The sequence below is a fragment of the Sparus aurata genome, chromosome 9 (genome assembly GCF_900880675.1).
Source record: "Sparus aurata chromosome 9, fSpaAur1.1, whole genome shotgun sequence".
Lineage (NCBI taxonomy): Eukaryota > Metazoa > Chordata > Actinopteri > Spariformes > Sparidae > Sparus > Sparus aurata.
This window is the reverse complement of record NC_044195.1, coordinates 7,690,792-7,707,029: the sequence shown is the minus strand read 5'-3', so window position 1 is coordinate 7,707,029 and position 16,238 is coordinate 7,690,792. Positions and strand designations below refer to the sequence as shown.

The following is a 16,238-nucleotide window of genomic DNA, read 5'->3' as shown; positions in this document are numbered from 1 at the left end:
GTATATATATATGTGTGTGTGTGTGTGTGTATATATGTATACATTTTTTTCAATTTCCTATACATATATTTATATAAAAATGATTAGAAATACATATTTGGGTGTATTTTGCATTCATTGTTCGGGCATTGGACATCAGGAAGCTATCGTTGTAGGATTCTTTTGAGAAGATGATATGCTCAGTCACAAAAAGAAATGTTGGCAGTGTGTGTTTCTGCAAACCATGGACATGTTGAAACTGAACATTTCTTGATGATAGAATTTAGCTTTTTTTTTTAGGTTCAGTTTTCTTTTAAATGTTGTCACAGCGCGGTGTTTATGGCCTGGCTAGTGTTTTTGCTATAGGCACAAAACAATCTTGGTCAGGGTCAAGAAAAGATCCCATCTTCTTCTCCGTCTTCCTTAGCTGCCGACATTTTATTCTGGTGACTGGGCTGACCAATTTACACCCACCGAGTCCAGATGTTCTGGAGGGCATTGAACAATGACATGTTGTCATTAAATGTGGATGGCTTGTAGTCATCACCAGTAGCCAGGCTACACTCCTACAGCACATGGATATAGTTTTCCTGTGTGCTCTTGTGGTGCATTCAGCCCTCATTCAGCCGCTTTGAACCAGTAAATATCTCAAAAAACAGACTGAGGGCAGCACAGTGACACAGGCATCATATCTATAAATGTATCGTCTTGAGTGACTGCCCATGCACGTCCACAGTCACATAGGAAATGCTATGTAAAGCTGAAAGACCGAGATTCAATCAACTTCTTGCTCCTCCTGAACCTCCATGAACCATTCCTCGGAGACAAAACTGGAGCTTACAAAAGCCTCCTTTTTATCTTTACCTCGCTCTGCAAAGATGTTTTTCTCTCGTCTCAGCTGAATTTCGGCTACTGAATCAATATCGGTTGTTTATGCTTGAAAGTAAACGATGCCTATATATAGATAGTATAGATATCTTCGATACCCAAAATGATAAAATTGTAGATGTGGTTTCAGTTGAACCTAATTTTAGTTTTGGGTCATTTTCTGAACTGAAGCATGAGCAATCAAATCACGCGGTCACACAGTAAAAGAGAGAGTCTGCAGTCTACAGCCGTCACTCCTGAGAGAGGACATGACAACAGACGTAGCTTTTATAGCCGTCCCACCAGTCGAAGAAACAATATATCACCTACTGGTTATTACCAAGATGTTACTCCCTAATGGTTGCTACCGGTTTTACCCATCATAATCCCTTTATTAATAAGATATTATCCCATTATTACCATGTCGTCACCGAGCTGTTATTCAAACTGCTTCCAGCAATCCTACGGAAAAATCAACACAAATCCTGTCTCACTCCGTTCCTGAATGAGGGCTGAATAATTAATGTCTGGCAGATGAGATGTGTATAATCACTAAAGCTGTCGATAGCCCAGTAAAACATCCCACATGCTGCCTGTAAATGCTCATAGGTCCCTTTAGATTATATGCAGTGTTCAGAGAAATGAAGTGCTACAGTAAACCAGGCTGCGTTTCCTCAATCATTTGTATCGATGCGTGCTTCCTTGAATTCAGCCGGCGTTTGGGACTAATTGTCAGCCGATACCCTCAGCTCCACTCAGGCTATCGCCGAGCAGAGGTCACTGAGCCCCAAAGCCTGTTAGTCCACGCAAGGTATCATATGAAGCTTTATCAATACCACACAGAGGTCTGAGGCCGCCCCGTCACCAGATACTATCGCTGTTCCCTTTGATATTATTGACTCTGTGGTCTATGTTGACTGAACTTACGCACCCTCCATCACACCGCCTTAGCTGCGATAAAGGTGCCACGCGTATGGTTTTAAGTGTTTTTATTGCCATAGCAAATGGTCGTGGTGTGTGTGAGTGTGCGCGCGCGTGCGTTTGTTTGTTTTTTGGTAATGTGCGCTCCAGTGCGTCAGACTCTTTAGACACAGGCTCTCACGTGATGACGGAAATAAGACCCCACGAAACCTTTGGCATAACAGCGCCTGAATAGTTGTGCCAGTATAGCTGTGGCGTAAAGTGGGGAGAAGCTGGGGAGACTGATTCCTCGCCTTTAATAATCTCTCTCTGGCCCGTAGACTTTCTTCTGTGTCGCTGACGCATTAGTCACAATAATCAGTCACTGAACTTGAATAGATGACAACTATGATAAATTGCCTAACTCATTTATCAAGCAGAAAATACAAACAGTCTTTCATTTCACAGCTTTGTGAATAGAGTTTTTTTTTTTGACTGTATGTCGGAAAAATGGAGCTATTTGAAAACACAGGCTGTGGTAACTCATAACATTTGACATTTTATGGACTAATGATTTATCACGCATTGCTGTGCTTCAGATGCCGTTGCTTTGTACAATACCGTGGATGCACCTGGTTGCTTTAGACTAGCATGTATGAATGAATCGATAAACAAAGGAATTGATTAATAATCTACTAAACAACGGAGTAATTGTTCAAGGAAAAATACGCCCAGCCTAGTTCTGGACTTTAAACGGACTGTGATTAAAGTTTAAGTTCCAACTGAGGCTCCAACTGTTTTCCAGCTCTTCAATGATGGAGGACCTTTTATTCAAATGTTTCTTTTTTTATTTGCCGTAAAAAAGATGTAGCACAATCACAGATACTCAACATTTCCATTTTCCACAGATCAGTGAAAAGAAAAAAAAAAGAAAACACTAAGCAATAATTGCCCAGGCCGTACACACACTTCATTTGACCATTACAGTGTTTGTACTTAACATATCTGGATATCTATAACCCATATATTTTGTAGCATTATTTATTACTCTGTATATATGGATATATTCTAGTAGAATGTAAATTTCTTGTATTTTTTTCGTATTATTATTATTATTATTATTATTATTATTATTGTTGTTGTTGTTGTTGTTGTGCATATTTCGGGACTCTAAATTAGAGCAGCTGTAATGCAAGCAATTTCCCCTCGGGGATCAACACTATTTCTGATTCTGATTCTGATATATGAGTAAACATGGTTTATATTTGTATCCGTAAGAGAGAAAAGTCAGTGACAGTCAGAAGACAGTAAAGGCTTACTAATGGAGGACTTTATTTTCAATGACAGACACATATTGGCATGCATAGATCTGTCTTAGTTATTCAGAATAAAAAAAAAAAGCATTATTAATTTCTTAGACTTTACATTGTGAAAGCAGAAGTAGAGTTACTCTCGAGTCTTTATTGGACGCCATTAGCCTCAGTAGAGTGATCACTGGTCCCCTAAATCACATAACAGCCACATGGAGAACAGATTAAAACTGTGCCATTTTCATCAATGATATAACGCTGCACATTAAGCAACCAACAAAACTGCATACCTGCGCACAAACAACAACAACAACAACAACAACAGGTGATGGAAACAGACACGTTCACAGCAACACATGGCACAGGCAACAACAACAACAAAAATGTAAACAAATATGTGCCAAAACTTCTGGAACACAATAATATCTTATCAACCTGGCGATCAAATGATTGGAGTCCTGTAAAAAACACGATACTGAAGTCTCTTTGAGATATATGTACCGTAGTTTGGCTCACATTTTGCAGCTGTAACTCAACTCACATGGTTTGATCCACCCGGAGAGGAGGTTCAGGTCGGACTCAGACGCCTGCTCTGCTCCGCTCCACCCCGTCTCTATTGCATGTTCTATTTTTAGGAAATCCCCTTGGCATTTTTTCTCATATCCAGCTGTTTGTACATTTCCTGAGACTTGATATCCAAGAGGAAACTCAGACTTCCTCATATCTGGTGAGGCATGTCTATTTGATTGGGTGCGTAGTCGTCTTCAGGTGTGATTATGCCTCTGCAAGTAGAGCTTAAAATATCCATCCCATGTGTGCTACAAATGGCACTTTGTTGTGATAATTGAGTTTGATTTCTTTGTGGAGCTGCATCTGTTGTGCACCCGGGCAAAGACAGGCTCGCTAATGAGCAGCGGAGAGCATTGGAAAAAAAAAGGGGCTGTGTGTACAGTATGGCTGAGTCAATATGGCTATCAAACGGTGAAGTACAGCTGACATTATTAAGGGTGAGTGGGTGGTATCAAAGATCTCATTTTATTTTGACTGAAAGAGAAACCTGCAGCCTAACTGAATTTATATTGCCCTATTCAGATGCCCGGTGTTCTTAATTGAATTCAAAAGATTATTTATATGACAGTTGTTTTTTTTTTTATCTTTTCTTTTTTTTTTCCATCAACATGGCAAGTTTTTCCTCACTTGAATCGGGGTTTGTCGTTCACCGTACAGATTGTACAAGTGGTTGTCGTTCACTGTACAGATTGTAAAGCACATTGAGGCAATGTGATTGCGATTTTTGGCTGTATAAATAAAAATTGATTTGAGGGTCATATTTTCCCTCTACATGGCACAGATTTAGATTTTGAAATTGTGAAAATCTAACAGGGCCAATAGGTCAAGTGAAACTCTGAACCTGCGTGTGCTTGCAGCAGTAAGTGGTTTCATTCTGCAAATGAAAGGATGTCATTTGGTGCAAGGATATTGCCAAAAAAGAGCAGAAAAAAGGCTAAGGCTCCAATATCCTGTATTTTTCATATTGCCGAGAAATCCCATAAAAAGTCCAAAACCAACAAAGAATTGATCCAAGTAATAACTAGTCGAGTGCACTCAGCAGAGCTCAGATCTCCTCCAGGTGTGTACATTTTCCCTAGCTCAAGGGTATTCAATTAAAATTCAACGAGGTCGACTTAGAGAAAATTTCCCCAAGCAAAGAAACATCATAATGTGTAACTAGCATTATGATTCAGAGCCATATGTATTGCAGTAGACCAGTAGTTTTATCAACGCCTGTATGCAGTCAGCAACTGACTGTCAGACGAGATCAAGAGAGCACAGTTCAATAATAATTCAACAAAATTTCCGATCAGTTTTCACATTAAAACCTCAGGAATATAAATAACAAGCGCTCTGATAATAAATGATTGCCTGGTTTCATGTAAAACAAGGGCTGCGTGAAAACTGTGCATCTTAAAGTGCTTCACTTTAGAACAATGAAATACAAAGTTGAGGTTTCATTTTCCCTTTTTTGTGTGTGTTAATTGTATTTCACATCTGACTGATATTAACCAATATAGCTGCCTTGCTCTTTCGTTCCGTCCTGTAGCCCTCTTATATGCTTCCTCTCATATCGCTCTCATATGTGTGATAGTGGCACTTCACGACGGCGGCTGTAATAATCTCCACGGTCTCAGAACATAAGAAACATGGCCTGCTGGTTTTTGAGCTGCCAGCGGGAAGAATGAACATGTTAGAGCCTGTCCCTTCTTGATTAAAAGCTCTGTGGTCGCTATCGACTTTTCTCTTTTGTGAAATTACTTTTCTTTGACAAACTTATGAGTGGTGTCTAGCTTTCGTTTCCTTGTCAGTCACCGACTTAATTCGCAGTGTTGATTCACAGATTTTATTATCTGAGTAGTGACGCATGAGGTTTCCCGGGCCGTGAAAGAGTGCTGCAAAGGCTGGATAAAGCTTTGCATGTTAAAATGGAAACATTAAGATTTAATAACTTTTTTACAAAAAATGTGAATCACATTAGGCAGGGGAGGTGCTTCAGCACCTTCAGCACGCGCCAAAAACACCCAAAAATGGAGTATGTGAGACAGATATGTACTTCTAGCTTTGTGAGGGTGCTAATCCACATTAGGCATTCCCTGGCCCCTACCATAAACCCGACCATCGCGACTGAATATCTTTGCCCGACCCCCACCCTAACCCCAACCTCAACCTAATTCTTAACTGTTCAACCAACTCCAACCTTCATCAGCCCTTTGAAGTGCTGTCCCCAAGTGACGACCGTCCAAATTGTCCTTACTTTCCAAAAATGTCCTCACTCCCAAGGTCTAAAGCTCAAATTGGTTCTTACAAAGATAGCGCACAAAGACACACGCACGCACACACTCGCAACACGACCAGTGATCCCCTCCAGGCTTACGCCTGGCGGAGATAATTATTGTCTGTGTAAGCAAGCCTGATGCACTGCAGCTTATATTCCCTCCTCGCCGTACAGCTTTATTGCTGTCCAAAAAAAAAAAAAACACATCAATGAGCCGCACCGTGTCATGTTCCTTCATTATGGTAAATTCAGACACTGTGGTTTATTTTGAGTTGATCCCACATACAATGCTCTCGTGCTGCAAACACTCAGTAGAGCACCAAATGTGTATTAATCCACAGCTGAGAATTGTCCCCCAAAAACGCACTTCTTACACTTGTCTGAGTGACATTTCCTAAAAACTACAGCGCTCCGCTCTTTTCGGAAATGACGATGCCGTGTGTGTGGATGCTGGATATTAAAGACTCATGTCATCAGTGCGAACCAATCAGCTTAAGCAATGTTGGTTGTGGTCTTTCATGGGATTATTTGGCCTCGCAACATTTTGATCTTCAGTCTGAACCACGTCCGGTCGGTGTGCAGGCGTGACTCTTCCTCTTCCTTTATTTTTATCGCAAACACAATCAGCGATAACCTCTGCTGTGCAGCCATCTCAGCACTGTCAACATGATACTCCTGTGCCGGGCTTTAGTTGGTCATCCCGGCACTTCTGCGGCTGACGCTGCGAGCTCTTTCGCTTTCGCAGTTGATGTGCTTATGATTTCAAGAGAGATTAAGTGGCTGGTCTCTCATGGCTGGAAGTTGTGTGCATGTGTTTATGTCCGTGCATTCAGATGCGCGTCTGGATTCATTTGGCTATAAGATTCAAGCCTCTGAGCCTTGCATGGAGATCGTGAGTCAGCTCCAGAGGATTTTCAGTTATCCCACAGGCCAAGGAGCAGCTTTGCAGACAAATCTTCCTCCATCCATAAGTCTTTGTGACTGACAGCCAGGCATTTGGCTCCAGACCAAATCTGTAAACAGCATCAGGGTCTGTGAGACGCACATTTTGCACATGGAGAAACTCTGAATTCGCGCCGCACCTCAATCACTAACACGCCATTTTACGCGCTGTACCTCACCATGTTCATCTTTTCTAATCCGTCATGGTCTAAAATGGTCACGCAAAGGTTGGATAGAATGCAGGAGTGACGCTCTCCCAACATCAGCTCTTCAATCAGAGATGCTTCCTCGCAAGACAGGTTGCAGGGTAACAGATTGAAGAGGGGACAGGAAGAGTGAGGGTTATTCTGTAAGCATCAAAAGTAGGATCTTGAAGACTTTTGACGGATTAAGATTGCTGTGCTTGCGTAATAACCCCGGTTCCTGTAATGGTGTCTTAAGATGGCATGCCACTGTTCTCATTTCCCCCGACGAACATCTGCAACTGCATTGCAGCTCTGCCGTAATTTGAGTCTTGGACAAAACAACTTGATCCACTTTAGTCACACTTGAAATCAGGATTAGAGAAATCTCTTGGCAAGCGATCTGAGAGCAGTCAAATCAGGTCAGTCAGAATTCGGTGAGACGCCCAAAAGGAGAGCGGGATCATGCCGTCAGCTCTGCACTGCTCTCGTCTACCAGATGGATGGCCAGTTGCCACTCCAGATGTGCTCAGAATCTGAACTCGAAGTAGAATGGCATCCAAAAACAAAAAGCCTCTCGCACTCAGAGGAGTGAACTTCACGCTGATGGAGAGAGTACAGGGATAATTGTAATCAGGCTGGTGCCAGTTTTCATTACGTTCCCAGATACAGGCCTTAATGCGGCACTGCACTCAAGTGAAACAGTGGAGAGGCTGTTGTCGTGCTACTCGCTGCTCTTATTGTGGCGGGCAGGGCGGATCGGGAGAATATGAGACTGACAGGTTTAGATCACTGGACTCTTAATCTGTTCCTGCCTGTTGGACGTGATGTAATCTCACACTGTGGGATTAAACAGAACACACACAAGCGCACAAAGGGAGCCATAGCGTTTTCTGTGCTATTTTCAAGGGTCAGCGGATGGGTTAATAGACTGTTTGAGGTATTTGAGAACTGGATAAGTGAGGCAGCCCTGTTATTTTTCCCAGATCTTGCTTTAAAACTCTACCACCGACAGGTGAAGATGCACTTTGAACCAACATGTTTTACTACTCAAGGATGCCTGCTCTATTATTAATGTCAGCTGAATAAATTTAAGTATGGCAGGCAGTGAAACCCCTTCAGGACCATTCTTCAAATACCCAGATTTGCATGTGTAATACATCATATGGACTTAATTCAACAATACTTAAAGACACATATTTTTTCAAGTTAATTGCCTCTAATTTGTCTACTTTTTGTTTCACAGACAACTGCAATGGCCCTCTGGTATCCTCATTGCTCCATTCATCCTTTCAGAGCTCCTCTCAATCCTCGGTCAGTTATGCTGCTTACAATGCCAAGCTCAACAGAAGAGATGGTGAGTACAAGAGAGCATGTTCCTGCATGTGTTCAATGTTTCTACATGCTTTACATACACACCACCCACCTGCTGTACCAGCTGTTACTTAACTACAGAGCGAGAAGACCATGAAACATTAATATGGATCATTTTTGGTTGTGGTCACATGGCTTGTGTTTGAAGGAGATGACAAATGAGCAAATAGTTTTCAAGACATGAGCACCTTTTCATTATTTTGAAGGGATGCAAAAGAAAATGGCTGTGTCTAATTACTGGTAGACTGTGGCGCTTAGCATTGTTATACAAATACAGTAAGTGTTATATGACAAAGAAAATGACTTCTTCTCTCTTTGTATTAAAACGAGAAAGACTCTTGGGGCCTCATTACGGGAAAAAAATCCTCACTCCTTGTTCTCTTATAAGTTTGAAAGATAGGAAAATTCCTATGTTCCTATTACATTGGCAATTCCTAAAGTCGGTGTCCTATTCTCAGACCTCATATCTTATTTGCGAGAAATCCTAACTAGGACTGTGAACTTGGTTCTCAGTGAGTTCAGTTGGCACTCATCCTGTCAGGCATGTGTCTGTGTTAGGAGTAAAGCTCAACAGTGATGTTCCCGAAGTGAAACTCCAATTCATGCTCTGGCTTGAGGATGTTAATACCACGAGTCCATATGATAGCCACCCTTAGAGAAAAAAACGTTTTATTCGCAATGTCATGGAGAAGCACGATACTACCCACCAATCCTGAAGCGCATCAGTGCAATATCTGATTAATGGAGGTCCCTGTTACCATGGAAATGTTTACCACACCAACGAAGGCTATGTGGGACAGCGAGTTACTGCTACCACGGTTAGATTATTTATGTATGGTTCCTTCGGAGCGACCGGGATTTCCCCTTCTAACATGATGCATATTTTAAGTGATGAGGAAAAGCAGCGGTGAAAGTCATTACAGGCTGTTGACTACTGTTTGTGAGTTTTTGTCTTTGGAAAGGAATCATTCTCAACGGTTTATGGGAGGAGCAGTCCTTCGCTCATGTGTTGTGTTTTTTTTTTTCTTTTTCATTTTCCAAATTTTGGTTGGACAAGTGTGTCAGCATTGAGCAATATGCACACAAGACTGCCTGTAACCATGACCACAGCTGTCTCAATTCACCTTGATATTGACTAGCAAGCCTGCTGTAGACAACCTTAAAACGTGGCCCGGGAATTTCAAGCCAACATGCTAAGAGTTGTGTGCTCAGCTCCAACAGGCTAACATTGGTGAAAGAAGAAGTTTAAGGTGTTTCAACTGCTTTTCATAGAGGTGACAGCCTTTTTGCTGCTCTTTAAGTTTGGCACTCAAGCATCAGGAGAGACCTCCGACAAATTATTCAAAGTGTAAGCTACTTCAGCACTTGGATTTAGGCAACACACGTTGTTTGCGGATTACCGTTTCAACGGCATTATGAAAATCGTATGCTGTTGAAATGTTAGGCCATTACTAAACTGTTGCCTAAATCTGTGTGCTTTAGTATAATTCAGAGCAAGTCTCTCCTGAGGCTAACGGCAATGTTTGCCTCTCTAACAGGCTAACATCTATGTTAGCATCTCTAGTGGACTTTCATCAGTATTACCCTCTCCAACAGGCTAACATCAATGTTAGAATCTCAAACAGACTTTCATCAGTTTTAGCTTCTCCAACAGGCTAACAGCAATGTTAGAATCTCCAACAGTTACAGTTCGAGAACTGAACATAATATTTCAGAGTTCAAGTTGTTATGTTGTCGCCCATCTTCATGGTCATTTCTCTGGAACTGTGTGTGCATGTGACTATTCTTCAGTTGGACTGGTTAGTAATTACTTAACTACCCTAAGTTAAAATAGGACTCTTCCTCAGTGCAGTGAGGAAACATGATTCTGTAGTACCAAGCATCTTAGAATGCTGCTCTAAGTTGAGATAAGGATTTGAGACATATGAAGGTTCTGTAATGAGGCCCAGGCTGGTAAGGAAGTCCTTCCTCCTTTGAATCAAGGGGGAAAATTAATTGCATAAAACCAGGGCCATCAGGGGGTGGAGTTTAGTTGTCACAGTGGCGCTGGTCCTCTTGTACTCATCCTAGAAAAGCTGGGATTTATCTGGCCATAGGCACATTAAAAGGCTACAGATGCCAATTAAGGTAGTTTTACTGTGGTTATTTCAAATATCAATTCAGTAATAAGAGAAAGGGAACATTCTGATTACTTTGATTTGATTCTAATTGTACTGGGATGTGTTAAACTGTCTTGCTATCAGCTCTTCCCTCCTTAGTCTCAGTCACTCCTCTGATACAGCCCAGACCCTCTTGGGTAAAAGGAAACTGCTGTGTGAATAAATAGCTCCAACAACCGCATCTCCCATGAGCTTTGGACGCACGTCACACTGTATATGGCATCAGAACCTAATTAGAGCTACAAATGCTGAATGCTAACAACATAATCATGTATAGGTTGTAGAAAAGTGAGCAGAAATTAAAACATTACTAACAGATGCCTTATTAAGTCTCTTTCACGTTCAATTCAATTCAATTTCACGTTTTAGTCTTCCAGAAAGACCAGTGGCAGACACACTCAGTGTTGTGGAGTACATTATGCAAAACAGTCTAGCTTGTTGAGCTGGCAGGATTCTGCTCTGTATAAACTCCCAAGCCAGGCATTGCATATTTCAAAACAAGTCAGCTATCTTCCACGAACCGAGGACCTAACTGTGGCAGCTGCAGAGTCACTTCACCTTGAACTCTTCACACACTCCCTGTGTACACATTGGGGCTTTCTACATTTGTGCATCCAGAGCCCAGATGCAACCTAGCGTAAAAACCACAACAGTCCACAGCTGATCGACAATATCGATGTTTAATGGATACCCTCTGTCCGTATTTCTCTGCAATACCTCAGGAGCAGGAGGTTGGTCTCCCATGGTGACTGACCAGGAGCCCTGGCTCCAGGTGGACCTCAAGGAGCAGATGGAGGTGACGGCTGTGGCCACACAGGGACGGTATGACAGCTGGGACTGGGTCAGCAGTTACCTGCTGCTCTACAGCGACACGGGCCGGGTCTGGAAACAGTACAGGCATGAGGACGGTGTCGGGGTGAGTCACCATCAGCTTTCTCTATGACTTCTGTACACCGTTTACATTTGAATTCAAGCAGAATGAATATTTCAATTCAGACTCGGATCATTTAAGTTTACATCTAGCCTCTCCTTTACATAAGATCTCTCTTTTTCATGCCGTGTTCTCTGTACATCTATTGATGACGTCGCAGGTCAAAACACATCCTCTCACTTTTTGCGACACATTTCATGGTGTGGGATGTGTATGTTGTCAATGCACTCATTAGGCTGTTTTTCCGTCCTCTGCGTTATGTCACAACCTGTCATGTCAGCCTGTATGAGGACTTCGGGTCTAAGAAAAGAGCCCTGTGTCGGCACATGTCATTAATTCTTTATTGTGTTTGCCCCAGTTATGTCAAGGGCTGCTGCAACATGTTAAATTGTTTCTCTGGGACTTTTTCTGCATGGCAGTCCAATTAGCAGGGTGTGTTGTTGCCCACAGCTGCAAATACTTTTTTTCCCCATTGTGTTGAAATTAAAAGAGCATGGAATTGTGGGGGTGAAAAAAATTGTGTCAAGTGTTGTGTGTTGCCTTTAATTATTTACCCACCTCCATTGCTTAAAAAATGCATTATCTACTGGAATGGAGGAATTGAAGATGAGATGAAACAGCTTGATGCGGACTGAGACTGTTCTTACTCTGAGACAGGGCTAACCAGCCTACAGAAAGGGCTGCAATCATCCAGTGAGTGGATCTTCCCCAATTCTCGTTCACTCATATCCTGAGCAGATGCAGGAACGTCTCTGCTATTATCAAAATCGTTCTCTTTAGGTGGTTTACTCCAACATTAGCTATTATGTAGCTTATGTCACTGTATTTCTCAGGTTTTTCAGAATTGCTTTTATTTTTATTTTTTGTTTTTTTGCAAAGTAGAGGTAATTATTTTTCTTTAATGTTCTCAAACATGTGATGTGATATTAGGCAATGCCACGTCCGTGAGGAAATATGGAGGAGACATTAGCTTGTCTATAGGATCTAATTATGTACTGTAAAATCCAGGGAAAAAATGGTGTACCATGCATAATAGGTCTGCAAACCTTAGGCTATTCTAGCTAGCTAACAAGCTACTCAGTCCATGCAAAGTATTACATGGGATTATACTTTTTTCTTTTCTTTTAAGGGCATTTAACAGATGCTTTTGTCTAAAGCAACTTCCAGTTAATCATACAAACATTCACACACTGATGGCAGTGGCTGCCATACAAGGTTCCGACCAGCACATCAGATGCAGTTAGATTCAGTATTTTGCCAAAGCACACTTCCACATGTAGACCAGGGGAATTGAACCAGTGACCTAATGATAAGATGACGCTGGCTCTACTCCTGAGCCACAGTCGCACAGGGACACATTGGGATTTTACACTACATGTTGATCACATCTATTAACTGATCAACAATAACAACGACACATTTTTTTTTTTACATTTTATGGTATTTTCTTTTTCTTTACTTTTTTAAATTTTTTCGCCAGAATTTCACGTTAAAATCAGCACAAGCCAGTTACAAATAGATGTGCTGGTGAGGAGCAAAGCATTCTCATTAGTGAACATTTTCCTGGCATTAGCATGTGAACACTCTTAAATCAGTCGTGCTTTTAACATGTTCCCAGCAATCCCCAGAGTAAAAGACACCCATGATAAAAGCGATCATTGCAGGTATCCGAGCAGCTCGGCCCCCCGACAGCTTTTCCCTTTATCCCCCCTTATGGGTGGCACTGCTTCTAAATGTCGAAGCCCGACCAGAATGTAAACATTACACACAAACTCTGTTCAGTACGTTGCACACATTAAGACCAGATGTGTGTCAATCCAATGCTCAAACCAGTCCCTAGTAATTATACGGTTTACTTTTTTGTTAAAGTAGTGTTTACTTAAATCTAGAGTGCCCGGCTCTTTTTTTTAATTAAGCAGGGGATGTTCTGATGTGTTTACTCCCAAGCACAATTTCAGAGTTTTGGAACGTGCCAATGTGAAGAACAACAATCAATGTCGATGAATAATTTAAACTCAGACATTTATTTATAATGAAGGGCTGAATCAGAACAACAAATAGTATTCAAGCACTCATGATCACAATGAGCAAAGGTTTAAATACGTGTAAATGGCCCGTTCACAGGACCAACAATGGGTGTGCAGCCATAAGCAGCAGCTCAGTCTGCTCATATCTCAGACCAGACACTGAATGTTAAAGATTTCGTGGACCATCTGGCTAAACTGTTACATATTTTTTTTTTTTCTATATTTGTACATATGTAAGAGGTTTATGTAAACAAGTAACATTGCTCAATTTTTAATTAGTTCCAAGAAATACATAGTGAAGAAATAAAAGTGCACGGTTCCCCACAAATAACATGAAATATTTACAGCGACACTGACTCAGACGTTTCCCTGATGTGTTATCCGGTGATTGACTTGTTGAAATATCATGACAAACAGCTTGCAGCTTCCTTCCACACACTGTCAGTCTTCATTTAGTTGGGTCTGAATACGGGAAAAAAAAAAGCTGCTGTGAGGTGAGAAGGAGAGACATTACGTATGGAGTAGATGTCACCAGCATGACCCGCAGACACACGCTTTGTTAGTGACTGACGAGAGAGAGAGGAGAGTAAATGATTGTGCTTCAAATGTTAACGTTCATATTGCACTCAAACACAACCAACACAGGACTGTTTCATACCAGTCAAAACAGGAAACATCCTCCAAGAACGCTGCATGCATTAAAACCAGGCGTGACTGGTGTTCATACCAACTGATGTGTATTAAATGCTCACTCACACAAACCATTAGAGCCCCACGCCTCCCCACTTTTATTTGGTGCTCAAGTGAACTTGGGCTTATAGATATTGCAGGGATGAATGGCAGCCAATTAGTCTGCAATCTCTAATGAAGCTCACACCCGAGCTGACTGACTAAAGCTTTCACCAAGACGCTGAAGATAGTAACTCAGGTCCGTCTGGCATTTTAACAAGTGAAGCTCAAAGGTAACGGCTCGCTGCCAGAAACTGAACTCGGGGGGCCTAATGAGAGAGAAGCAGCTGCTGAAATGGCTGCTAGCTCTCAGGCACTCTGAGCTAACACCGAGCCAAATTAGCTCCATGGAAGAATTAGCTCTGTTAAAAATTGGGCTAAAGATCGACAATCCTTCTGGCATCTCCGAGAGGCTGCGACGTTTAAAGACGAAATGATATGGAAGCACCAAAGGCCTCCCTGAAGTCTGGCTTAAAATATACTGTGTATATAATATAATATAATTACCAGCTGCGACAGTGTCAGCTGGTACTTCTTTACCTTGTGTGTGTGCGTGTGTCTGTATGTGCGTGTGTGTGCACGTGCGTGTGTGTGTAACCATGGCAAACTTTTGTTAATGGAACTAGCGCAGAGGCAGTTTTAAGTGCTTATCCAGGTGTCTGTCTGTCTGTCTGTCTGTCTGTCTGTTTGTCTGTCTGTGAACAGATTTTGTCACCATGACATCTTCACGGGTAGTTGAGATCAACATGAAGGTTCAGTTAGGTGAGGGATGCGAAACGATAGGTTGAACATGACATGTTAACAGGTGTCTTGTCTAATGTGACCCCATAGCAAGATGGTCTATAATGTAATGCAATATAATGTAATGCAATATAATGTAATATAACAGAGCATAATGTAACATAATATGATATATTATAACATAACATAACATGATATATTATAACATAACATAACATTACAAAACACAATACAATATAATATAATGTTATATAACATAACACAACATAATATGAGGTTTGATTTGTGTATTGATCAATGACACTGGGCCTTAAAGGTCCATGACCCCTAGTTACAACAATGGGCTGCCAAAAGTATTGTTTATATCATTTATTTATTTTTTATATAAATATATGAATACGTTTTTAATTTTAGCTCACTAAATGTTACGCTTAGTGACTGTGCAGCACCTGTCCATAAACAGGTTAGTTACCTCCTGCCGGTCTCGTTCCCTGGGCGGTAAACTCTGACATTTTGTCCTGTTGCTTGGTGTAATGCGCTCTGGCAGGAAGGCTCGGGGCTCTGCACTCAACACTGAAGGGTCTGTCGCCTGTCTGTATGAGACAACAAAGGGCGCTACACAGCGGCATCCGTATTTGATGACCTGGGATGAGGACGGATTTTTGGAACATATTATCCAGTTAGCTACACATTATTGTAGGCCCCCGTTTAATATGCAACAGAATGTCATTCATTAAATGCAGGATCAGTGCTCTGTCTCTCTTTCAGTTAAGGGGTTCTTGGCATGAAAAAGACCCCTGGATCAAAGAGAGAGCCGTGGGAGCATTAAATAAAGTTTATTGCGAACATAAATAATTTTCCTCTAAATGAAGCTCTAGTGAAAGTTCAGACAGGAAGACTACTCTCTCACATGCTCAGTCCTTAGTTTAATTCGCATACCATCCTTTCATCTACCGCTCTCACTCCTCTCACTCATAATTGCCGGTCATTATCTGGTGCCCGTCAGTTGATGTCAGCTGCTCACAACAGCCGGGCACAGCTATCCAACAGCGCATCGACACACATTCACTGCTTTTTTTTTTGTTTTGTTTTTTATGTTTTTAAATTGAGACTGTCTCCTGCCTCTAGTTCATTCATTCTGCTGTTGCACGCACCCTCCATCCCCCTTATCTCAAGCATTCACAAGCTACATCAGCTTCATCGTTTCATCAGCCCATCTGTCTGAGAAGAATCATAAACCACCACCCCCGCCACCACCAGTGCCTGG

At 41.7% G+C, this 16,238-nt stretch overlaps 1 protein-coding gene across 1 annotated transcript in view; it reads left to right on the top strand.

The window, feature by feature from the left end:
• cntnap5a (contactin associated protein family member 5a) overlaps positions 1-16,238 on the top strand; it is a 113,894-nt gene that overhangs the window by 8,546 nt on the left and 89,110 nt on the right. The window contains 2 exon segments of the mRNA XM_030428846.1: positions 8,257-8,367; positions 11,266-11,459. Of these exon segments, the coding sequence (XP_030284706.1) occupies positions 8,257-8,367; positions 11,266-11,459 (305 nt within the window).